This window comes from Phoenix dactylifera, chromosome 14, assembly GCF_009389715.1.
Source record: "Phoenix dactylifera cultivar Barhee BC4 chromosome 14, palm_55x_up_171113_PBpolish2nd_filt_p, whole genome shotgun sequence".
In the NCBI taxonomy this organism is placed as follows: Eukaryota; Viridiplantae; Streptophyta; class Magnoliopsida; order Arecales; family Arecaceae; genus Phoenix; species Phoenix dactylifera.
Window position 1 is genome coordinate 3179217 of NC_052405.1, and position 25555 is coordinate 3204771.

Genomic DNA, 25555 nt, shown 5'->3' on the forward strand with positions numbered 1-25555 from the left:
AAAGCTTTTACGAATGGTGCCTTTTTCCGATGAAAAAATTGGACAGAAAGTTTGAGTTTTTTATTGACCAAACTTTTGATAGTGAAAGGTTCCCATAAAACAGAACGATGTTGTGTTAGCCCCTGTAAGATTCTAATTTCTAAGTTCAAAAAAAAAACATCTGCTTATTTTCAAAAGGTGCCGTTTGACATCTTAATTCACTTAGGCATGCATATCCTCGTCTCTTCGGCTAAATCTCAATCCCACAACTTTTCTTCATACTTAAATTCTTTTTTTTTAATTATTATAATATAATTTTAAAAGCTCGAGCTCGGTGCTTGACTCCTTGTCAAATAAATATACGGATCGACAGGATACGCGACATGAGGACGTGGGAACGAGAATCCGCTTAAAAATATATAGAATTCTTGGACATCCTATGGGTAGGATCAAAAATCTCTTTAGAAATAAATTTGCACGCATCCTTGTTAGTTACTAAATGATTGTCCTACACCAACTAAATGCATATTTGATCGCGGAAAATCAAAACCAAGTTGGCGCGAGTCCAGTATTTCATGTGGGCTGGAGGTAAAATTTTTGGCGATTAAATTTTGGTCTCTAGAAAAAAAAAAAGTTCATCTCTAGCAAGTAAAAAAAATTTAGTCGCGAAAAGTATGCATATAGGGGAAACCACAAACCCTAATTCCCTATTTCTCTATAGCTCTTTGCCCTCACCCGCACGTCGCTTCGCCATTTCGCCCGTTCGCTCAACTCTTCGGCGTCAGCGTCCAAGGTATGTCCTGGAATTTGATTTAGCAGAGGCTGGGAGGGAGAGGGAGAGGGAGAGGTGGAGGTGGCCGGGGCTCGTCGGGGTTGTTGGGAAATTTAAAGGCGAGCCGGGAGAAGAAGAAACCCATTTATTTAGCAGAGACCGAGAGGGAGAGGGAGAGGTGGCCGGGGGTCGTCGGGGGTTATCGGAAAATTTGGAGGCCAGCCGGGAGAAGGCAAAAACCCAGGAATTTAGCAGAGGCCGGGAGGGAGAGGGAGAGGGAGAGGTGGCCGGGGGTCGCCGGGGGTCGTCGGGGGCTTCTCCTCCTTCGCCGGGGTCGCCGAGGGTCGTCGGGGGTCGTCGGGGGCTTCTCCTCCTTCGCCGGGGTCGTGGGGGTCGTCGGGGGTCATCGGGGGCTTCTCCTCCATCGTCGGGGGTTTTCTTGGGCCGGCAGGGAGAGAGAGCGGCGAGGGATTTGGGGACGGTATAGTTTTGTTTTGGGTGGAGAGAAACAGAGGGGAGAAAGATAGGGGGATTACTTCACCTTTTTGGTTTTGGTCTTGGTTTTCCTTCCCTCACGTTACTGCTGATCCAGCTGGGCCATCGGGAAGAAAGATAGGGGGATTGGAGAGATTATGTTATGTGAAAATCACCTTTTCAATAGCTTCATTCGGTAAGAAGGCTGAGATTCTTGGATCACTTCTCATGATTCTTTTCTCCACTATATTAGATTTTCTTCTTTGTGTTTGGTATGGCCTTTGGAGAATGCATAGTGCTTTTTTTGACCAAGAAATTGAATTTTCTAAAGAGAGAGACTAATTCTTGATGGGTTTGTTGAAAATCCTCTCTTTTTGCACCGTAGATGGTTGAATTAGTTGCATAATTTTGATTTCGTTTTTTTTCTAAAGTTAACTAGTTTTTTCTAGTAAATAATAATAGTTCCTCCTTTGGTAAGAATGCTGAGATTTGTAGATATTTCTCCTGCTTTTTTTTTTTTTTTTGGTTTCATAAGATAGATGTCCTGTCTATCTGATATGCTTACTAAGAATTGTAAATCAAAAGTGACTGGCGTAATTGAAGTACCTGACTTCTTCCATTTCTTTGCCCCTTTATTTTTCTGTTCTGACATTCATCTAAGCGTGCCACATGAAACCATATGTCTAAGCATCTCCTTATGAAACTTTGAGTTAGTTCAATGTATCACTATTCCATCAATTTTAATGCTTCTTGCTTTAGATGTTTCTTTGCCCTATTTTCCCCCCTTCTTTCCATGAGAAGCACCTAATGGAGCATGTTATTGCAGGTCCCTTTGGACCAGGGCTATTTGAGGATGAGAGTGGATCCTCAGTTGACGGTTACATCAAATTGGACTATCGATGTTTCAGATGTGAGAGATTTTTTTTTTTTAACAATCTAATTTACTGATGTTAGTGAAAATAGTGCATAATGTCTCAGCTAACTGCTGCTAGATAGTCCATGTAGATCCATCTCTTGTTCCTCAACAAAGCATGGTTATTCAAATTGGCGCCAACGAGTAGGATCTCTTAGTAAGAAGGATATTGTGTCCTTTTTTACTGAAATTTGTATTTGATCTAACATTATATCTATCAGTTTCCTATGACTTCCCGTCACTATTTTAATAATTTTCCCCAAGAAAGCTCATTTTCAATAGTTTTAATAATGCAAATTACTCGCTAACATGTTCCAATCTCAGGAAAAGAAATTTTACAAATAACCTTCATGTCCTTCATATTTTTCTAATATACAATCTGGAAGATTTTGGGTGCACCATTTCAGTTCTTTATGGATGCAGGGAGCAACTATAGCTGATTTTTGTGTCAGCATTACGCCAGTTGAGGATTACCAGCTTCCTCCTGAAGCTTACCAGCATGAGATGGAGCGTGAGGAGATGCGGAGGCAATTGGAGCAGGAGAGGAGAGAGCGTGAGGAGGAAAGAAAAGAGCGAGAGAAAGAACAGAAGCAAATTGCAAATCTTACAAGTTTGGTGACAGAGTTCTTAAAGAAAAAGACTCAAATGCACAAGTCATCTATCCATCATGATGGGGCCATGTATTCAACTGGTGGTACAAATACTCATTGGTATGTATTCTCATTTATATTACGTAGGTTATTTAGAGATTTTGACCAAATTAAGCGAAATAGCATTGTGAACTTATACTTGAATTTTAGTTTATTATTTTTCACATATGGTTATTGATTGTGTATTCTTTTTTGCTTTCTCAGATACATGGTGGAGTTATGAGCATGTGAAATCTAGTTTTTGGTACATGGATAGCTTTTGTTCAGATGATCATGGTGGAGTTGTCTACAAGCAGAATCCAGTTTTTGATATAAGAATATTTTTGTCTACATAATGGTTGTTTAGATGAATAGCAAGATCATATATTTTGGAATTTTTAATTTACATTTTGATGTATTTGGTGATAATTATCACCTTAACATGAAACATTGTGATGTATGGTATTAATAGGTATGCTTGACTTTAGACTTATAGATGATGATATTTATAATGAATGATTATGGATTCTCCAACATTGTGTATATTTCTATTTGGATGAGCAAATGTATTGTGCAATATGGATATTGGATAGGCTGTGTTGGTTGTACAGGATTTGGAACGACCCAAAAATAAATATTAAGCTTATAATTTGAATTGTTAATTAAATACAGGTTAATACTTTCTGCCACCAACAAAATGTTTGTTGCCAATGCATTTCAATACATTCTGCGACCAAACTATTGGTGGGGGAAGATAGATATTCAGTGACCATTTTTTTGGTAGCGGAAGACAAACATTCTACGACCAACTATTTGGTCGGCGTTAAAATTTGCGACAACAAATACGGTCGCTGAAAATTTTCTTCGGCAACCAAATGTTGGTCGTTGTTGGTGTACCTTAGATGACCACACAATATAGGTCGCCAAAACCTTTCAGTGACTAGGGTTCGGCGATGAAGGGTATGCTAGTCGCGAAAAGATTTCGGCGACCAAATATGGTTATTCGGCGACTAGAATCTTAGTCGCTGAATATGTATTTTCTTGTAGTGTCAGCTGAATATACCCTAGCACCATAAGAAAAAACTAATTAACAAATAAATATTTTGGAGTTTGTGATGGCTCCAATTGTCATGCCCCCGCCTGTGCGGGGCTCGTGAGGCATCCAGTGCCCACGTAGGAGCCACATGAGGGGGGAACACGGGGCTTCCCTGCTAGATATTGTCTGGTTCCGGAGCCCGCACGCGCAGCTCAAACTCCTTTTCGGTTTTTTTTTTCCACCCAAAACACGTCTGTAGGATTTGGAGACACCCGCCTCATATGCCCAGGCTCTGAAACGAGTCTAGCCTATTTGGGATCTTTTATTCATCCATCCTCAGACTAGAGCCGTCCTCGGCTCTAATACCAAATGTCACGTTCCTGCCTGCATGGGGCTCGTGAGGCACCCAGTGCCCATGTGGGGGCCACATGAGGGGGGAACACAGGGTTCTCCTGCCAAATATTGTCCGGAACCGGAGCGTGACACCAATACTCTCTCTATGCAAACTTCTTGCTAACAACTCCAAGCTTGCCATGCAAGGCTTCAACCTCGCGATTGTCAAACCTTTGGTGGAAACATTTCTCAGCCGATTTTTTGTGAAAATTAGAAGCAAGTCAGCTTCTTCATATACAATTTTCTCTTAAATGAAGTGGTGATGAATCATGATATGCTTCATTCTTACATAAAACACCAGCTTTCCTGCCAATTGTGTAGTACTTTAACGGTAGTTAATTTTGCAGTGGGTTTGTAGGTCTCATCAAAATCAACTCTATAATTTTTCGAGAATTCTTTTGCTCTAAGTCAAACTCTACAGCATTCACTAAAACCATCACACTCCCTTTTCACCTTACACACTCACAAGAAATAAGACAAGTACCACTAAGCAAAGGAGCTAAATCCTATTTTCAATCTTTTTAAAAATTGATTTTTTTCCACAACATTCTCTCAAAGATCAGTATCCGTGACTCACCATACAAAGTGAGTTTTCGAAGACCAATAATAGTAGAAACGCAACAATAAGTAATAGAAAAATAATTCCAATTTGCATGTGAGTTACTTGTTTTTTCTTTCTCTTGCTTCCATATAAGGATGACGGATTTTTAAGAGTTTCATGTTCATCTTTAAGTAATCTCATGTCATCTTCTCTTCTAACAATATCTTCTTTTTCTTAGAATTTGAGATATATACACCATTTTTTTATAAACTTTTATGACTACAAGAAGAAGGGAAAGGTGAAGATGACTCCGACTGCTAAGCCACAGAAGGAGAAAAAGGTTGAATACCTTACCTTTCTAGAGCGACATTCTCTTCAAATATACGATCCCCATTAGCATTAGTAAGTAATTGACCCATCACAAGACCACCAAGAAGAATTCTCATTAAAAAAACATGTCTGAAAATATAAATCTCCAACCTTACTGACCTCATTATAGCTAAGAAATATCTACTTGATAGACTTCTTAACTAGCTTTTTAGAGAAATCATCATAATCATATACAAAGAAAATACATCCAAACATATGAAGATGAGAAATATCTTGGGATCAATACTCCTCAAATATGTCTCATTAATAACATATACTGTTGTCTGCATATACTCTGCCTAAAATTCATGCCTCACATTCTTTGCATGATTCATACTACGGTCACAGATAGATATCCGATCTTTACCTCTTTCACAACATTCTATTCAAAAGTACATGTGCAAGCATAATATCCACATATACCACAACTATTGATCAAATAGTTAGAGAATTCTTTTATAATATATTTGCCACAACTAGTCCTTAAACAGCTAATTTATATTCTCAAGAGATTTTAACTGAGATTTTTAAATTAATAAAATTTCTCAAACACTTCTAACATTTCTCTAAAAAAATAAGATAGAGGCATCTAGAGAAATTATCAATAAAGGTACTTGCATATCTCATATCAGTGAAAGATGCAGTACCAATCCTTTCAATGAGATCTGAATGTACCAATGTAGTGGCCAACAGAATTTTGTTAGCTTTTACTTCTTTCTATAATGACATTCAACAAAGATAGTGATGCGGGATTTGCACCCCGTCACCAGCAGAGCCCACACACCAGCCGAGCAGCAGAAGAGAGAGTGTCCCCCAGAAGGTATTGTCCGTTTTGGGTCCGATTCGGAGGTCGAGCGTACCCGGAGCCCTCCTCACGGCGCCTCACGGTTTTGCCCCACAAAAGGCGCCTCCTTAAGGGAAGGGTGATTGAGCCCCCCATTATATGGCACAGACCTTTCCGCTACACGGCCGATGTGGGACTAAATTCGGGGAACCCCCCGTAACACAGCCCCCCCAGTGGGGAGGTCCTGTGCCCGGGTCGGCTCCTTGCTGGATAGGCGGAGGGCCGAGGCCCTTCCTCTAGCGCCATCTGTTGCTGGAAATTGGACCCGGGGGCGGCCGCGAACCGAGAGGGGAGGAGCTCCGCTGCCGGGACAGTGGGTGGCGGTACGTCAGCTGGTGGCGTCCTCCTGGAGAATCCTGCAAGAAAGCCGGTGGCCGGGTTTTCCTCGGGAGCCTCTGGAACACCCTCGGTAGTCTTGGACGATGTGCATCAGCGTCTCCGTCTCGTGCAGATGCTGTAAAAAGAGACGTGAGAAACGTGAGAAACCAACTTAAAACAAAACTTGCGCAACTGCACAAATAAAGAGACCAACTTACCCGGACGGCAGAACAGAGAGTAGAGTCCATGAAGGCGCCGTAGTTCATGGACCGGATTTTGGCCTGGTCGGCCGGGAGCAGCGCGACCCGAAGTACTTCGCGCGCTACCTGGGGGTTATCGAGGGCCGAGTCGCCCTCGAAAACCGACCAAACGGGAGCGTAAGGCACCCGCTCCCGTGAGCCCGACGAGCCCGGAAGGCCGGCCTCGGCTGACCAGGGCGGAGCCGACCCCGCAGCTTCTTGACTGTTCCCCGGCTCGGGACTGGGGAACTGGGGTCGGACCGGCGGCCGATCTGACTGCCGCAAAGCTGGGGCGGGGCGTGCGAGCGCCAAACCCGCCGAACTCCTCCCTCCCTGGTCGGCGGTTGGGGCTTCCTGCCGACCAGAAATCTGTGAAATTGGCGCTGGGCATGGGAGCGCTATCGTGGCTCCACCAGAGCCCGCGCCTCCGGAACTCGCGCCCTCCCTCCGACCAGCCTCGGAGTGTCCGGAACGAGGAGCGCCCGTCTCGGCCGCTGCGGTCGCCGAGACTCTTGCCTTTTTCTTTGGCTCGGTCGGCTCCCCCGAGAGCTCGGCCGCCCTCTTTTGGAACCGGGCGTATAAAACCTCGCTCTTAGTCACCATCTTTGCGATATCTGCAAGGACGAGCAGAATTAGAACACAGAATAATAACATAATAAAAAATGATTCCTACAGTTACCCTTACCCTGAGGACGCGCCGAGCTCAGGCCAACATTCACTAGAGCGTCTTCACTTATGAGGCCGCCCAATAGAATACCGTCCCCGAGGCTGCGGATGGTGTCGAGGATCCCCTGCTCGCGCGAAGAAAGCTTGGGGACTTTATTGACGGACCTGAGTTGGGTCGGCCCCCACCTAGGGTCAAACCCCCATGTCCGTTCAGAGCCTAGAAAGAAGAATTTCTTCTTCCAATCATGAATGGACGAAGGAGCGCCCTGGAAGAGTGGCCGACCCGCCCGAAGGGCAATGTAGAGCCACTCTCCGTCTTCCGGATTCGACTTCAATACAAAAAGTCGCCGGAAAATATTTACAGAAGTCGGAATCCCGTACGCCAAACACAGCAACAGGAAACCGACTACTGTCCTCCAGGCATTCGGAGCGAGTTGCGTCGGGACCAACCGGTACTCCATAAGCAACTCATTCACGAACCCGTGAAGAGGAAATCGTAGGCCGGCCCAGAGTGCCTCCAGGTACACTCCGATCCGGCCTACCGGGGGATTCAATATCCGATACCCCAACCTGGCGGGCTCCAGACGGAACCCTCGCCGAGGAAAGAACCATTCCTCGGCCATCTCGACCTCCAGTTCACTCATGGTGGACTCGACATCATTCGGACCGGGACCCATTAGGAAGAAGAAGAAAAAGTTTGAGGGGATAGGGACCTGTGAAGGATGTCGGAGATAAGAAACTTCGAACTGAGAAAAGCTGGAGGAAGGAGACAATAAGAAAGTAACGGGAGGCCAGGTGAGGATTTATATAGATCCCTCCAACGGCCCAGATCAGCGAGAAAAAATGCTGCTCTCCGTTCGGATCACGACGCGTGTCGGCCCAAGAGACGGAGCGCCACATTTAATTTGGGCTGACGCTTCGAACACAGAAACGCCTCGTCGGATCGTGCGGCCCTATCATGAGCCCACGACGCGAGGACGCTTCGGAGAAGGCGCTCTAATAATGAGACATTTCGGGAAAGAAGAGACGCCGCCTATTAAAGGCACCTCGAAGCGCCCAATAATTCGAAACGCGCGATAATTTAAAATTTTCATAACTCATAATGACCCAACTAAAACTACTTCCCGCGCTCAAGTTGGTAGCCAGCTGGAACTCGGAAGTCGGGGGTAGTATTGGGGGGAAAACCCAAGTCATGACCAGCTCAGAGGCGCTCGACCGAGGAGCGCCGACCAGAGAGGCGCCCAACCGAGGAGCGCCGACCAGAGAGGCGCCCAACCGAGGAGCGCCGACCAGAGAAGCGCCCGACTCCACGACAGGATACTCCGCAAAGCAACCGGCTCGGCTCGGCACCCGTGCCGAGCCCGTGCCTTAGCCGAATATCCAACCTCCGCCTAATCCTCTAAAGGATCTGACAACCAAATATACAACTCCACCGTACTCTGTTACCATCCTTAAGCCATTAAGGCACGTGATCTCCGCAGACCTTCGGCACGCCTGACCATTAATGCGTATGACCCCAGCGGGCCTCCGATGCACTCAACCATTAAATGAACACGGCTCAAGATGATCTCCGGATCACTGGACCATCAAAGCGTATGGCTCTCCCTGATCACCGGTTCACTCAGCAATCAATGCATTTGCCATCTACGAACCCCAGGCCCGCCACGGCCGGCGGTTCAACCACCCCAATGGGTCCGATCAACCATGACAGCTCCCTGACTCCGGTCTGATCCGGCCTTATTCTCCACAACGCCATTAATGGGCATGATCGTGCCCAATTATCACGAAAAAGACATCACCTCCCAGGTAACATAATATCTTTCTATAAAGAGAACCTAGGGGGAAAGGGAGGGGGGACAGACACTAAAACGGATACAGAAACAAACATTCTCCTTCTTTACTCCCCCCACATATTAGCCCCCTCTGACTTAAGCTTCGGAGGGCCGGCGCCGGAAAACCCGGCCACCGGCTTTCTTGCAGGATTCTCCAGGAGGACGCCACCAGCCGACGCACCGCCACCCACTGTCCCGGCAGCGGAGCTCCTCCCCTCTCGGTTCGCGGCCGCCCCCGGGTCCAATTTCCAGCAACAGATAGTAATAGTACTCATCTTCATTCTGAAAGCCCATTAAACTATCCTTTGTCCTGCATATTTTGAACTTTATCATAATTCATATGAGTCAATCTAGTATGTTATAAATTAGTTGTGTTATGCTTAACAGTTTAATCTACATAAAAATTGCTAACATATATAATATAAAGCTTATCCACTTTCCTACTGCGAGTAATAAACTTTTCAGAAGCTTTAACATTAGCATATATCTCAATAGCATTCAGCTTAAATAAAATAGAAACCCCTTATCTATGATTTGTGAAATAAAAATCAAATTTTTCTTCATGCCAGGCATATAGTAAATATTATTCACAAAAATAGAAGAACCAAAATATAATGTGAGATATAAATCTTCAATATTTTTGACAAGATAAAGTGAATCATTACTCATCAGCAATAGCAATAGTATTAAAATTTGTATAATCATGTAGATAATCAAATATCTCTTTATAACCAGTAAAGTGATCGGAACATCCTGAATCAATAAACCAATCATTAGAAAAATCAACATTTGTTATATGAGAAGAAGTTAAAATATACATATTCTGATAATTATGATAACTTGCATCAACAGAGCAATGAGAGCACAATATCAAAATGATGCAACATGGGACTGATCTAGCTTCATCTTGCAATCTTGAATTTTCTGATAAAACTCTCCACATCTATAATAATTTTCTTCCAATTTATAGTTTTTCTTCCATTTGGAATTTTTTCCTTCTCAAAATTTTCAACTGACATTTTTCTGAATTTTTAAATTAATTATTATATTTTTAATTTTAATTTTATTTTTTCACCTCTTCTTTTGGAGGAGATATAGTCAAATCACATATATAAATATTAAGAACTTCTTGATTAATATGTATATTTTTCATTTCTGCTAATATAGGTTTTTGAGCACATCCAGTGATAGCAAGCATATAAGCACCATACTTCTATGCTGTTCATTTTCATCATAGTGAGAGTTTTCATCAAGCATGATAAGCACATCAAGTATTTTTAATTTTCTTTCTTTAAGATAATAGTGAGATATTGCAAAAATAACATATTTGTGAGCATCAATTTTATTGTCCAAAAACTGAAGCTAAGCCTTATTAAACTTTGAGCGGATAGCTAAATGAATATTCTACACTTTGTTAGTCTCCTTTGAATCTTGAATATGTTGATGGTTGTTTTCATCCATATTAATTTGGAGAATACGCATAGACCTTTCCACTTTAATCTTCTAATTGCTCCTCGCTTCTGCACTGTCAAGAGTTTTCAACATATCTATCCTATTCACGCTCTCTTATAAATTTTGCTGAATTAAATAAAACCTAATGCTAGATTTTTAGTGGGCACCTCAAGATGTGGGGGGGGGGGGGGGGATGAAAGGCTAGTTGCAATATCAAATAAAACAAATATCACATGCTTATAATTTAATTAACAAGAGAAAAGTAAACTATTAGATCTGAATCATGCATTTTTTGGGTATTAATTACAATATTTGTTTACCAATAAGTAGAATTAATTTCTGATATATGCTTAAGAGCTACTCGGAACAAGTGGGTTATGTTGGGTCAAAATCCAATTTGATCCAAATTTGATACAAACAAAATTGGAATTAAAATTTGGATCTAGTTCTCACTAGTTTTTAGATAGTAAGCCGAGTTCTTCTTTCTTTTATCATTTAGGAGCCGTGCAAGATGAAAATCTCATGCATGATTTTGAATGAGAGAAAGAAATGTCCATTATGACCAATATATTATAAATTTAAAATATAAAAATAGTTTATCTATACTTAACAGTAAGGTTGTGCACATCAAACCTTCTTCCGACTCCATAGTTGCAGGAACCGTGTTTACTGTGTTACCCTTTTTCTGGCTAGTCTCTAGAAAATATGCCGTGTCTGCTCCAAGTTGAGTTGGTACCAAATTTGAGATAGGTTAGAGGATGCAATAATATTTTATTGAATTATTTTTCTTCCAAATGTGTTCAATTGTGTAAGATAATTAACTCTATTTTGTACAACATCACACCAAGTTTGTCATAACGTCAGCTGTCTTATCCACGTGTTTGATTACTAGCTAAAGATGCTAGTGATGATGATAACAACAATGACGGAGAGTAATGACGTGGTGGTATTATTCGATCATATCTAAACCCTGCTCTGAACAATCCTTTGAACGTAAATTTACGGCCGGGCCAGGCCAAGCTGTGGGAGTGAAAGTTACATTCGGTGATTATTCCCTGAGCACTTAGGAACGCATTAACTTCTAGATTTGAAGATCCTAATTGAGTTGGATTATCATGTTTCAAAGGTTAAAACAATGGAAGTGATGTAAAACTGTGAGATCAGACACTATAAATTCAATGTACGTGGAAAATTTCATATCTCAAAAACATATGCTCACAAACCTGTGGCTATGTATTTCTATAAAATCCAAAGATTTCTACCACAAAGGAAATAAAAAATGCCAGGCAACGATAATGCCTGATGAATGCTAAGCTGACGAATATCGAATTTTCTCTTTTGTTGAGATCTTTCCTGCAAGTCTAATAATTGCTCAAACCCATTATTTGCACCGAAAAGAAAAATCTATTGCCAATTTATTTTAATTATGTTTTGTTATTAATGACAGTTTAGGGTTCTACAAATTAAGATGAACGAGCTTGGCTTATTGGCACCCTCTGAAGACGTGGAATCTCATCCAGCTGTTTTGCAACTAGTTCGATGTCAGGACAAGAATGCCAGGGAGAGCAATAAAACTGTGGTACCAATTACTTAGGGATGTGAATCCTTTTTAGAAAGATAAGATCGATCAATTAGTTATGGTGGTGACGACCGATAAATTACGTTGTGGCATCAATTATTAGGCATCTTGTAGTCTTCGTGCTTTAGTACAGGATTCTGTTCAGGAGAAATAAAAAAAAAAAAGTCAGGATTCCAACTTGTTTTTTTATTTTTTTTTTGCCTTTGGGACTTGTGCCATATTCCTTATCACATTTGCTTGTCCCACGTACTGGCTTCCTTTCCGGAAAGGAAGCCTAAAACCATGTCCTCCGTTTGTCATTTTGATGTCGAACTCTTACATGCCATGCATTTTTGGTTAGATTAGGTCTTTCCGACCGTCCCACGTCCCCTATATTCCGAGTCTTCCTCTCCTCAGCACTTTCGACCGGCCTGCATGAGCATGTAGGGATAACCAAGCATGATCTAAAACTTTATACAAATCGAATCTTTCAAACAAAAGAAGATAGACTGGAATGTGGGGCATCATTCGATGATATCTCTTTTTTCGCCATTCGCCAAGACACTATCATTGTTCGATCATATCTGAACCGGGATGCGAAGCGTCTATAAATTTACAGCCGGGGTGCAACATCACAGTCATCCCTTTGCTCGGAGATACAGAACTTCCTGCAATCTTGGAAAAGAAAAGATGGTTAGCCTATCCGTCGTCTCTTTCACGTACGATGCTAGGCTTTCAGCTGCAAATTAATATTCTTAATCTGTGCGGTTGTTTTTTGTCGACAGACGCAGCCTTACTATCGGGACAACATTGGCGCCTCGTATGACGGCGCGGGCGGCAGCTGCAACACTGGTGCGGCCTTTGCGTCCGGCTTCAGGGGCGGGTTCAACACCGGCGCCGAATATCGGAACGGTGCAGGAGGCTGCTCCAACACGGGCGCGGCCTATGATGGCTCTGATGTCTGGGGCAGCAACAACCTTGGAGCCCACTACGCTGACGGCTCAGGTGGCGGCCACGGCAACATCGGCGCCACCTACAAAGGTGGCGCAACTGGCGGCGGCAATGTCGGTGCCTGCTTCGGGGGCAATCCTAGCCGTCTTGGTGCTGGCCGCGGCGGTTAACGGAACCCCCGTCAGGGGGTTTGAGGCAGTCTGGGACGGCGTTGTCGGATCCAACTATCTCGACCGACGGGCCTCCCGCTGCTATCAGATAAACCTTGAGCCACCGTGTATTATGGTTCCATATATAGTTATGTATCCATGCTTGCTATTGGCGAATAAATAAGGCTCTTCCTAAAGTTCGTTTCCGCAGTTCACCATCTCGCGCTCCGTTCTTTTGTTTTTTGGGCACAACCCTGTCTCGCTTTTGAATTGATGATGGGTGAGCAGTTGGAGGAACGTAGGCGATCGGTTGCTTCCGAGTAGAAGTTTGCACCGGAAGTGGCCCATCGCTGACAGCTATGCCCTGACTTGTCTCATATTTGTTTACTGAGAAGCTACGGATCGCGGTTCAATCTTTCGCGCGAAAGAAGGAATCCACCGTTGGATCATCCAACGCACACATCTCAAAGCGCTCCGAATGCCGGCATCCATCAGCCTGCAGAGCCGTCAGACGTGAGCGGTGGATTCGGGAGAACGAAGGTGAATCCTGCTCCCGCGCCCAGGATACAGCAACGACGCAGAAGCCGCCGATAAAAGCATGAGGTGCTGGGACTGGAAAATAAATCCTCCAATAACGAAAAAAAAAGAAGAACATAATGCAGCTCAATGTGATTGGGCCCATATGATGGCTTAAGTTTTAGTTGGATTGGGTCTACTGTTGAGTTGCGTACTAGTCTAACCATAAAGCGGTACGCGCAATCGCACATGTAACCTGCGCGTTGTCTGCTCATCCATCATTGTGCATGTTGCTTTATTTAATTCTTTTATGGTTGGCCCGGAGAGAGAAGTTTAAGCTAAATGAAAGAAGGCAACTTTGTCTGCCCCTTCATATTCATTCCAGGCCTTCAGAACAACCTGACAAAGGATGACTGTAAATTGAACATCCCTTGTGTTTTTCAAGCAAGGTTGATTTCGGTGGGATCGGAAGCTTAATTGTGAACATATGAGCCAATTTTTTGTTTGCTCGGTTTGGGACTGAGCTCCACAAGACTAGCTGTTAGCCTTGAATCTTGATGGGTTTGGCTTTGGTGCTATCTTACGGAAATTCAGACTTGGTTTAGGTTAGGCATGTTGCTCATATAGGGTTAGCATTTTTCTTCAACCAAAGCCCGACACCAACCAATTGTGGCCGCTTCATTGGGCCCAATCTGGGATTTAGCCCAGTCCTGGTGGTTAGCTGAAATTAAATGCATGCAGCTGAATATTTGTGCGGATAGGAGGTGGAGATTGTAAAATAATGGTCGCACATATCCAAAGAAAATGTAAAATAGTTGCCACCATTTGGCTAATAACAATTTTTTCACGAGAAAAAGACCTATTATCAGAATATAGATCCAATTACAATAGTTTTTTTTGCAATCAAATCTCTATAAACAATGCCATTATTAGATAGTTGTTCTCCTTTTCTTTAACTATTACAACGTAAAACGGATATAAAAATATTATTTTACTTTTAGAATATGTAAGATAATAAAAATATATAGGTTAAGGTAACAAATGATACATATATTGAGATATTGGCTAATTCAAGTGAATATGAATAGACTATCTTTTGGCCTTTTTCTATCGAAAAAATCGTTCTATATATATTTTGAGATTTTATTTTGATTTAGCACCTATTTTTTTGTGTGTCTCTGTATACATTGTATACATCGTAGTGCCAACATCAAGGTTCAACTGGCGACTGACAAACATGCAAGAAAATAAAATATTGAGGGCAGCCGTCTGGTACATAGTCACCGCATGCCTAAAAAAATATAGAGCTAATTCCTCCTCTTGCCTGTCCCTCCATTCAAAAATAACTGTAGAATATTTTCAAATAAGCAAATAATGATGGAAACCCCTCTATATATATATATATATTTGGCGAACCAACGTATATAATTAAATTTAGCTCTACCGACCTTTTGATTTTTTTAACCTAAAATGATGTATTTAGTTTTTTAAACTTCAAATAGATGAATTATGTTTTGTCACAAAATTATTAATAAATGATACCATCTTCACAGGACATAATTTTCTTTTGAGCAGCTCTCGTTAGCTCGCACCGTGAACTAACTGCAAGCAGTGCTTGCAATCCCTAATGAAATCTGCTGCAATCTATGGGATCGTGCAACCCGTATTATACCGGAATATTGCCGGCTGGATTCGGCATGGGCAGCCAAAGCATATCCAAAATTCGATGGCTGGGTAAGGAATCGAGCCATCCACCTATCATTCCCTCCTGCGAATTAGCATCTCAGGGAAAGAAAAATTTCGCATCTTTTTCGCTATCCATCTTTCGCATGTTTCCCTCCCGTGTCGTCAACTACCATGCAGAGAGTTTGTATCAGTGGCTAATCTAGTTTAATTTGATGGTTAGACCTTGACAGCGTTGATTCAACTGCTAGCTTCGACGACAGTTATTGCACCGTCAGTTGACTTGGCGGTGTGAAGGGTGGTTGTGAGTCGCCCTGGACTCGGAGTCCGTCTCAAAGTAGGGTCCGAAGCCTTTGGACGGTAGGCGGTTGCCATCAGATTGCTTCTGGTGGTGGCTAGTGCACTGGTAGATGGGTTCTATAGGAGCACAATTTGCCATTATTAAGATGTTGGGCCGTGATGACCTATTGTGGTTGAGTTTCGGCCTGCATCACTCCCTTCGCTTATTTTTATAAATGAGTTAGATGATGTAAGGAATAAAAAATTATGAAAAAAGTTATTGTCGAGAAAAATTATTTAGGACCTTAGCATGATTTTTCATATGGCAATCAAAATAATCATGTAAGGCTTTCTCCCAAGAAAGAATTTGAAGACTTGCTTTCCTTTGTAGTCTGAGTATGATTTCATGACATTCACAAAGCTGCTCGTCAACTCCTCTGCACTGCCACAAGACAAGTTTATGGCTTCTATAATCTGAATGGCTTATTGCATGCTTGCCATGCCCCCTTTTTTTAGTTTTCTGGTTGTTGGACTCTTTCTTATTGGTGGACTAATCTCTGTGCATCTAAGTTCCTAAATACGTCTAACCGGCAATGCTGGTGGGTGCACTCTGCTATTTATTCTGATCTGGTATTTGCTTGTGAAGCGCTTATGCATTTTTCTTCGTGCGCTGATGAGATGTATCGAAAATAGAGATATGTCCACGCAAGGTAACAGTAAGTCGATCAAATTTCTCATACTCTTTTTATATTTCTTAATTATGAATATTATAAACTAGGATAAAATTGGATTCGGCAATGCCCCATTCATTTCTACTATACAATATAAAATCACAATTGGTAAGAGCAATAAAGACAAGAGATTTGTTATCCACTAACCAATAATAGCAATGGTGGGCCCTTCATATTTCCAGCAGAATGCAATCCTATAGGCCCCAGCATGCAATGGCCTCTCATATTACTAAATTTTAGTTAGATCAGATTCCTAGATAAGCCAGCGGATCATTCCTACTGTGAAACAACGTTTCCAAATATGTGTGTATTGCCTGCTTTTTTATTTTTATTCGTTGGCATAAAAATAATGCTTCTCTCACACGTAATTTCTAGCTGTTATTTTTATTGTGCGGTTGGAATGATCCATTCAACTCGGCAGTGAATTTGATCTAACTAAGACTTCTCTCACACGCAATTTCTACTAAGACTCCGGCACCATTTCATGTGACGCAATTTCTATTGCGAGAGGCATTGAATCTGGCGACTCTGATTCGGGTGCAATGACTCCGGCACCATTTCATGTGACGCAATTTTTATTAGGAGAGGCATTGAATCTGTCAACTCTGATTCGGGTCCGATTACCCCGGCACCAGTTCATGTCAGTGAATTCAACCCCTCCGCGGAACTCAAAACGTGGTGAGCGCCCGCTCGGATCCGGATCAGCTGACGAGTGTCCCGCCGCCTGGGGCAGCCTGGGTCAGTCAATTCCCCATATGCGCCTTCACCTGCCAGTTCACCCTCCCCTGTCCCTCGCGCGTGCGGTCCGCCGTGGACTGCGATGTGCCACATCGGACTGAGAAAACTATATAAATATAAATAAAACCCCCTCTCCCCGACTCCCCCTTAAAACAACCCCCACCGGACTCCAGTCTCATACACCCCATCTCATCCCGCGCTCTCTTCACAGAGATAGCAGCACCATGGACTTCGAGGACGACTCCTCGTCCAGCTCTTTCTCACCCAATGAAGTCTCTCCTTCGCACGTGCCAGCCACCAGCTCCTCTTCCTGCTGCTCCGCCTCCCCGCGAGTGCCCGCAAAGTCGCCGAAGCGCCGAGCAGGGAGGAAGAAATTCCGGGAGACGCGCCACCCGGTGTACCACGGCGTGCGGGAGCGCAACGGCGGCAAGTGGGTGTGCGAGGTGCGGGAGCCCCGAAAGAAGAGCCGCATCTGGCTCGGGACCTACGCCACGCCGGAGATGGCCGCCAGGGCCCACGACATCGCCGCAATGGCGCTTCGCGGCCAAGCGGCGCTCCTCAACTTCCCCGACTCGGCGTGGACGTTGCCACCGCCGGCGTCGTCCTCCGCTGAGGATATTCGGCGTGCTGCGTCGAAGGCGGCCGAGATGTTTCGGCCTACCGTGTCATTGCCAGCGCCGCAGGCGCAGCCGGCGGCGGTGTTCGTGGACGAGGAGGCTTTGTTCAACAAGCCCGGATTGTTGGATGACATGGCGAGGGGACTGATGCTGACGCCGCCAGCTATGCAGAAAGGGTTCGACTGGGATGGCGTGGAATGCCAAATGGACCTGTCGATGTGGACTGACTGAAATGTTTTTTTTTTTTTTTTTTTTTTTTTTTTTTTTTTTTTTTTTTTTTTTTTTTTGCTAAGGGACTGAAATGTTTTCGGTGCACACCTGCGGGTCTGGCACTGACCAGGTGGCACAGGCGGAAGCTTTAGAGTTAGGATCCACAGGAAAGAAATATTTTGCCACTTTCTTTGTTTGTACAGAGAACTTTAGTAGCCGGATTGTGTAGTACTTTAACGGCAGTTAATTTTGCAGTAGGTTTGTAGATCTCATCAAAATCAACTCCATAATTTTTTGAGAATTTTTTTGCTCTAAGCCTAACTCTGTAGCACTCATTAAAACCATCACACTCCCTTTTCACCTTGCACGCTTACTTGCAAGAAATAAGACAAGTACCACTAAGCAAAGGAGCTAAATCCTATTTTTCATTCTTTTTAAAAATTGAATTTTTTTTCACAACATTCTCTCAAAGATCAGTATCCTTGACTCACCATACAAAGTGAGTTTTTGCATACCAATAATAGTAGAAACGCAATAATAAGTAAGAAAAAAATAATTCCAATTTGCATGTGAGTTACTACTTTCTTCTTTCTTTTGCTTTCATATAATAGTAATGGATCTTTAAGAGTTTCATGTTCATCTTCGCGTAATCTCATGTCATCTTCTTCTCTAATAATATCTTCTTTTTCTTAGAATTTGAGATATTTACACCATTTTCTTATAGACTTTTATGACTACAAGAAGAAGGGAAAGGTGAAGATGTCTCCGTCTGCTAAGCCACAGAAGGAGAAAAAGGTTGAATACCTTACCTTTCTAGAGCGACATTCTCTTCAAATATACGATGCCCATTAGCATTAGTAAGTAATTAAAGATCACCAAATAGAAAATATGACCCATCACAAGACCACCAAGAAGAATTCTCATAAAAAAAATATGTTTGAAAATATAAATCTCCAACCTTTCCTAACCTCATTATAGCTAAGATATATCCACTTGACAAACTTCTTAATTAGCTTATATATTAGAGAAATCATCATAATCATATACAAAGAAAGTACATCCAAACATTCGAAGATGAGAAATATTTTGTGATTAATACTCCTCAAATATGTCTCATTAATAACATATACTGTCGTTTGCATGTACTCTGTCTAAAATTCATGCTTCACATTCTTTGCATGAATCACAATATGGATAGTTAAATAGTTAGAGAAATCTTTAAAAATATATTTGTCACCACTAGTTCTTAAACAACCAATTTTTAATCTCAAGAAATTTTCAATGAGATTTTTAAATTAATAAAATTTTTCAAACACTTTTAATACTTCTCTAAAAAAATAAGCCAGACATATCTAGAGAAATTATCAATAAAGATACCTGCATACCTCATACCAATGAAAGATGCAGTACCAATCCTTCGAGTGAGATCTGAATGTACCAATTGTAGTGGCCAAGAGAATTTTGTTCTCCTCTCATTAAAAGGTAGCTTGTGCTTCTTTCTATAATGACATTCAACAAAGATACTAATAGTACTCATCTTCATTCTGGAAAGCTCATTAAACTAATCTTTGTTCTGCATATTTTGAACAATGTCATAATTCATATGAGCCAATCTAGTATGCTATAAAGTAGCTGTGTTATGCTTAAGAGTTTGATCCACATAAAAATTGCTGGCAACAATAATATAAAGCTTATTCACTTTCCTACTAAGAGTAAGAAACTTTTCGAAAGCTTTAACATTAGCATATATCTCTATAACATTAAGCTTAAATAAAATAGAAAGCCCTTTATCTATGTTTTATGAAATAGAAATCAAATTTTTCTTCATGCCAGGAACATAGTAAATAATATTCATAAAAATAGAAGAACCAAAATATGATATGAGAAATAGATCTTCAATATTTTTGACAGGGTAAAGTGAATCATAAGTAGTAGCAAAAGTATTAAAATTTGTATAATCACGTAGATAATCAAATATCTCTTTATGATTAGTAAAATGATTAGAACATCCTGAATCAATAAACCAATCATATGTAAAATCAACATTTGTTATATGAGAAGAAGTTGAAATATACATATGCTGATAATTATGATAATTTGCATCAACAGAGAAATGAGAGCACAATAGCAATATGATGCAACATTGGAGTACTGCTCGAGCTTCATCCTATAATCTTGAATTTTTTGATAAAACTCTCCGCATCTAAAATAATTTTCCTCAAATTTATAATTTTCCTATGAATTGGAATTTTTTCCTTCTCAAATTCTCAATTGATATTTTTCTGAATTTTTAAATTTATTAGGTTTTTGAGCTCAACTAGCAAGCATATAAGCACTATACTTATTTAAACCACAAACTAAAAAGAAAAAGTAAGGCCATTCCATTTCGACAAAAGACCATACCCAAGTTCAATAGCTTTGCGTCCGCTATCCCGATCATGATTTTCCTACCTCCAGAGGTAAAAGGCCCTTCCCTTTTTGGAAGGTTGTGGGCGAGGAGGGATTCGAACCCCCGACACCGTAGTCCCGCAACGAGCGCAACCCTCGTGTTTAGTTGCCACCGTTGAGTTTGGAACCCTGAACAGACTGCCGGTGATAAGCCGGAGGAAGGTGAGGATGACGTCAAGTCATCATGCCCCTTATGCCCTGGGCGAAACGTCCTCAGTTCCTCGATTCATTCCGTGGCGCGAAATCCATCATTGGCTAAACAATCATTTGGTTATGCCATTTTGGGCTTTGCTCTCACCGAAGCTATTGCATCGTTTGCCCCAATGATGGCGTCTCGGTAAAGAGGAATCAAATGATTCAAATGGAGTTTTTTGTAATGTATCAATAAGATAGACCCATGCTGCGAGTTGTTTCATGCCATAAATAAACACGGACACTCAAAAAATCTGTTGGGCATAGTTTCCTTGATAGGTGCAATTACTATGGCTCGTCAATAATAAATACTTAGAATTTAATTCTAAGATTTATAAATTCTAAGATTTATAAATTCGTCTCAAAGGATGATCAGTCGGATAGCACTTTTGATGTTACTTGACGTACAATAATTTCTATATGTCTATTATGGATCTGTACCCCCTGGGATCGATAAACCTTTTGGATCTTATTAACCAAAGAGATGTGAATTGGTATGAATTTTTTACAAATTCCATTTTTTCAGTAAGTATAGCTATTTTCGGATTATTCATAGCATATATTTTATATGGGTCTGTTTATTCATTTTTCCAGAATTTGGACTTAATCAATTCATTTGTAAAAGGGAGCCCTAAGAGAATTATCTTGGACCAAATAAAAAGTGTTATATACAATTGGTCATATAATCGTGGTTACATAGATATTTTTTATACTAGGGTTTTATTCATGGGTATAAGAAGATTAACCGAGCTAACTCAGTTTTTTGATAGACATATAATTGATGGAATTACAAATGGAGTTGGCCTTACAAGTTCCCTTATAGGTGAAGGTATCAGATATATGATTGTTTTTCCGTATGTTTTGATATTGAAAATCACAATAGCCTATGTTGGTCATTTTCATCATAGCGAGAGTTTTCATCAAGCATGATAAGCTCACCAATTAATTTTCTTTCTTTAAAAAAATAGTGGAATATTGCAAAATTAACTTATTTGGGTGCATCACTATTATTGTCCAAAAACTCATTAAACTTTGTGTGTATAGGTGAATGAATATTCTACACTTTGTTTGTCTCCTCTGCATTTTGAATATGTTGATGGTTATTTGCATCCATATTAATTTGAAGAATACACATAGACTTTTTGGCTTTAATCTTCTAATTTCTCTTAACTTTTGCATTGTTAAGAGTTTTTCAGTGATATCACCATATTTGTCCTATTCACGATGTCCTTCAAATTTTGCCGGATCAAATATGACCTAATGCTTGATTTTTAGTGGGCACCTCAAGATGTGGAGAGAGAGAGAGGGGAGGGGGGGAGCTCAACTCCTCAAGAAATCTATAGTGTGCGATCTCGTAGTAAAATAGAGGTGGAAACCAGGGCTAGAAACTTGGGGGGGGTGGGGGTGTAGGCTAGTTGCAATATTAAATAAAACACATATCTCGTGCTTATGCTTTAATTAGCATTAGAAAAATAAACTATTCTGAATCATGCATTTATTGACTACTAATTACAATATTTGTTTCCCAATAAGTGGGATTAATTCCCGATACATGTTTAAGAGCTACTCGGAACAAGTGGCTTATGTTCGGTCAAAGTCCAATTTGATCCAAATTTAATACAAACAGAATTAGAACTAAAATTTGGATCCAGTTCTCGCTAGTTTGTAGATAGTAAGCCCTAGTGCAATAGTTTGATTGGTCCATTATGACAAATATATCACAAATTCAAAATATGAAAATAATTTATCTCTATTTAACAGTAAGATTGTGTACATCTGACCCTCTGACTTCATAGTTGTAGGAACCTTGTCCACTGAGCTACCTTTTTCTGGTGATATGTCGTGTCTACTCCAACTTGAGTTGGTACCAAGTTTCAGATGAGTTAGAGGGTGCAATAATATTTTATTGAATTGATTTTCTTCCAAATGTGTTTAATTGTGTAAAATAATGCACTCTATGCTGTATAACATCACACCAGATTTGACGTAACGTCAGCTGTACCAACCAGATTCGATCTATGTCCACCCGACTCATTGCAACCTAAGCAGCAAGAGAACTAGTGTGGTGGCTTGTATATGACATGACTTTTAGCAATTTTAGTCCTAATCATGATATTGCTATAGGATCTAGCACTTCGATCCATGTCCCTAATTGGGTCAAATTTAGTGTTACTTGGATATCAGCATCCAGCTCCAAAAATTGGTGTCGAGCATTTGTAAGACGGATATGTATCAAAATCTTGGATAATTATGAAGTAATTTAGTAGTCAATTTTAAAGATCGGAACAGAGTTGAACTATTTCAATGATTAGTTTGATTCTATATTATGATATTAAGAGTGACTGGTTGTTTTCGAAATCACTAGTGCAATCGATCTGTTGAATTTTTTTACCCCTTTTTTTTCCTTAGCTGGAAGGGTTTTTCTTGCAAAAAACAAAAACTTTTTCCTTCCAACACTACAGAGACATTTACATAACTCCTAAGTCAAGCCGACGTTACCAGGCCTAGCTAAGAGAGACGAGCCACAGAAACTCACGAACGGTCATCTAGGCGATGCTAATTTTGGGCCGGAGTTGTCACAAGGAAGCTCCAAGTCGGAGAGGTCTAAGCCTCTCAGAGATCCGGGTTATTGGATCGGCTATGCAGCCTTTGGGAGTAGGTGTGGGCCAAGGAAAAGTAAGGGGAAAAAACAAGGATAGACTCAGAGATGCAAGCTATATATATATATATATATATAACAAGCGACGAGCCATTAACAGGAATAGAGCAGGCTCTATTGATCACTTGTGCCGCGCTCTCTGGAGGGAAGCTCTACAAAAGAGTCACTAGATGCAAATTTTAGCAGGGAGAATTTGACAAGAACGATTCTCTGGTACATTTGCAGAGGTGCACCTAGATTTCTTCAAAATGGGAAAATGACTCAATATGATGGCTAGGTAGATGGAACCGCATGCAAGTTGTGGATCTAGAATCACATCGAACTCTCCAGAATGATTTCTTGACATAAAATTTCAATATATATTAACCTACTCTTTGCAGAGCATAACAAAGAAAGAAGGCCTCAAGGCCCAAGAGCGTTCGCCGCATTGTTTTGGGGGGAACTCCACTACCTCTGGATTTTGAGCTGTAGTACCCACAACCTCCAAGAGGACTAGGGTTGTATCATTTGCACGAAGGAAGTATTCACCTTTCTTCATGCAAATCTACCATCGGATCATCCATAATGGAGTCCAAAGCTCCTTGAGATCCGTGTGGTGCATTGTTTATCCACCCATTTAGCTCTGGACAAAGAAGGCCTCAGGGCCCAAGAGCATTGGCCGCAATTTTTTCATGCTGGCACCCTCTTAGAAATTTATCCACCCATTTAGCTATTAGTTTAGCATTATCAACAACAACAACAACATTAAAGAAAGCAATAAAACTGTGGCATCGATTATTAAGGAACGAGACTCTCTTTCTCTCTCACATACAAAACCCATGAAAAAAAAAGAACTGAAAACTTATCTACATGTTTGGTTACTAGCTCGATGCTAATGATGATGATAACAACAATGACAGAGAGTAATGACATGGTGGTATTATTCGATCCTATCTAAACCCTGCTTTGACCAATCCTTCGTACATAAATTTATAGCCGGGCCAGGCCGAGCTGTGGAAGTGAAAGTCACATTCGGTGATTATTCCCTGAGCACTTAGGAACGCATTAAATTCTAGATTTGAAGATCCTTGAGTTGGATTATCATGTTTCAGAAGTTAAAACAATGGAGGTGATGTAAAACTGTGGAATCTCTTCCAGCTGTTTTGCACCTAGTTCAACGTTAGATGGAGAGCAATAAAATTGTGGGGCCAATTAGTCAGGAATGTGAATCCTTTTTAGAAAGACAAGATCAATTAGTATGGGGGTGATGACAGATAAATTACGGGCTCGTTTGGTTTGCGGAAAGCATTTTTCCTCCTAAAAATATAATTTTTGAAAAATAAATTTTCAGAAAAAGGATGTCTAAAAGAATACTTTTGACATGTTTGATTGATCATGGGAAAGTGACAAATTTCCAAAGTGCTTATGTTTGGTTGGCCATCCACTTTCCTGAAAAAGTTATGTATAATTCCTATTATACCCTTAATAAAAATCAGGTCTTTAATGCCTCTTTAATGCTGAAGGGTTTTTTTGAAAAAAAGTAAAAATAGAGTGATTTCCGCCTTATGAAAAAGTAACTTTTTCATGTTTCTCATGGAAAAGTCTTTTCCATGAAATGTCGGAATCATATTTCTATGGGAATACAACTTTTCCGTCTCTCTCCTTTGAAAATTCCGACCAAACAAGAAGCATCTCATTACTTTTTCGTTGACCATACTTGTCCCCTTTTTTTTCCTGCGAACCAAACGTGCCCTGCGTGGTGGCATCAATTATTTAGGCATCTTAGCGGCTTGTTTTACTGCAGTAACAACGTGGCAGACAGTCTTCGTGCTTTAGTATAGGATTCCATTCAGGAGAAATTTAAAAAAAAAATCAGGATTCCCACTTTTTTTTTTTTTTGGCCTTTGGACTTGTGCCATATTCCGCTTACAGTTATTACATTTGCTCGTCCCAGTGGCTTCCTTTCCGGCTTCCTTTCCGGAAAGGAAGCCTAAAAAACCATGTCCTCCGTTTTGTCATTTTGATGTCGAGCTCTTACATGCTATGCATTTTTGGTTAGATTGGGTCCTTCCGACCGTCCCACATCTCCTTTATTCGGAGCTAGTCTTCCTGCCCTCGATCGGCACTTTCCACCGGCCTGCATGAGCATATCACGCTGCAGGGATAACGATCTAAAGCTTTATCCAAATCAAAAAACAAAAGAATACAGACTGGAATGTGGGGCATCATTCGATCATATCTCAACCGGGATGCCTGTTGAAATAGAATGAACTCTAGTATATGAAATAGTTTTTGAAACGTGAATTAACACTGTCCTTAAGCGAATTTTGTCCCATTATGTTGCTGTTGGTGATCCAGCAAATGCGCTCCAAGATACAACAAAACCAA

The 25555-nt window shown here is 41.1% G+C and overlaps 3 protein-coding genes and 1 long non-coding RNA gene across 14 annotated transcripts; all 4 read left to right on the forward strand.

Moving 5' to 3' along the window:
• The first annotated feature begins 679 nt into the window (after window positions 1-679).
• Window positions 680-3310, forward strand: LOC103719841 (stress response protein NST1-like). Of its 11 annotated transcripts, none has more exons than XR_005514695.1 (5): window positions 693-772; window positions 1344-1421; window positions 2052-2135; window positions 2222-2848; window positions 2993-3310. XR_005514695.1 is itself a non-coding variant. In XM_008809268.3 (4 exons), coding segments are annotated over exons 2-4 (345 nt in total). In that variant the 5' UTR covers window positions 684-772; window positions 2052-2078; the 3' UTR covers window positions 2994-3310. The 11 variants fall into 11 exon arrangements, 3 of the variants coding, with proteins under 3 accessions (XP_008807490.2, XP_038989266.1, XP_038989265.1); XR_005514692.1 differs by having other exon boundaries at window positions 699-772; window positions 2562-2848; XR_005514697.1 differs by lacking the exon at window positions 693-772 and having other exon boundaries at window positions 1136-1421; window positions 2222-2295; window positions 2562-2848.
• LOC120113002 lies at window positions 1486-20793 on the forward strand. The gene is made up of 3 exons (XR_005514699.1): window positions 1486-1497; window positions 6505-6510; window positions 20705-20793. It is a non-coding gene; the product is annotated as an uncharacterized LOC120113002 (long non-coding RNA).
• Window positions 12551-13330, forward strand: LOC103719842 (glycine-rich protein HC1-like). The gene is made up of 2 exons (XM_008809269.4): window positions 12551-12708; window positions 12801-13330. The coding sequence occupies exons 1-2, from the start codon at window positions 12610-12612 to the stop codon at window positions 13134-13136; spliced, it is 435 nt and encodes a 144-aa protein (XP_008807491.3). The 5' UTR covers window positions 12551-12609; the 3' UTR covers window positions 13137-13330.
• Window positions 17222-17910, forward strand: LOC103719862 (dehydration-responsive element-binding protein 1F-like). Its single transcript, XM_008809301.4, has one exon. It carries the CDS (start codon window positions 17287-17289, stop codon window positions 17908-17910), a length of 624 nt encoding a protein of 207 aa, XP_008807523.2. The 5' UTR covers window positions 17222-17286.
• Window positions 20794-25555: the final 4762 nt, after the last annotated feature.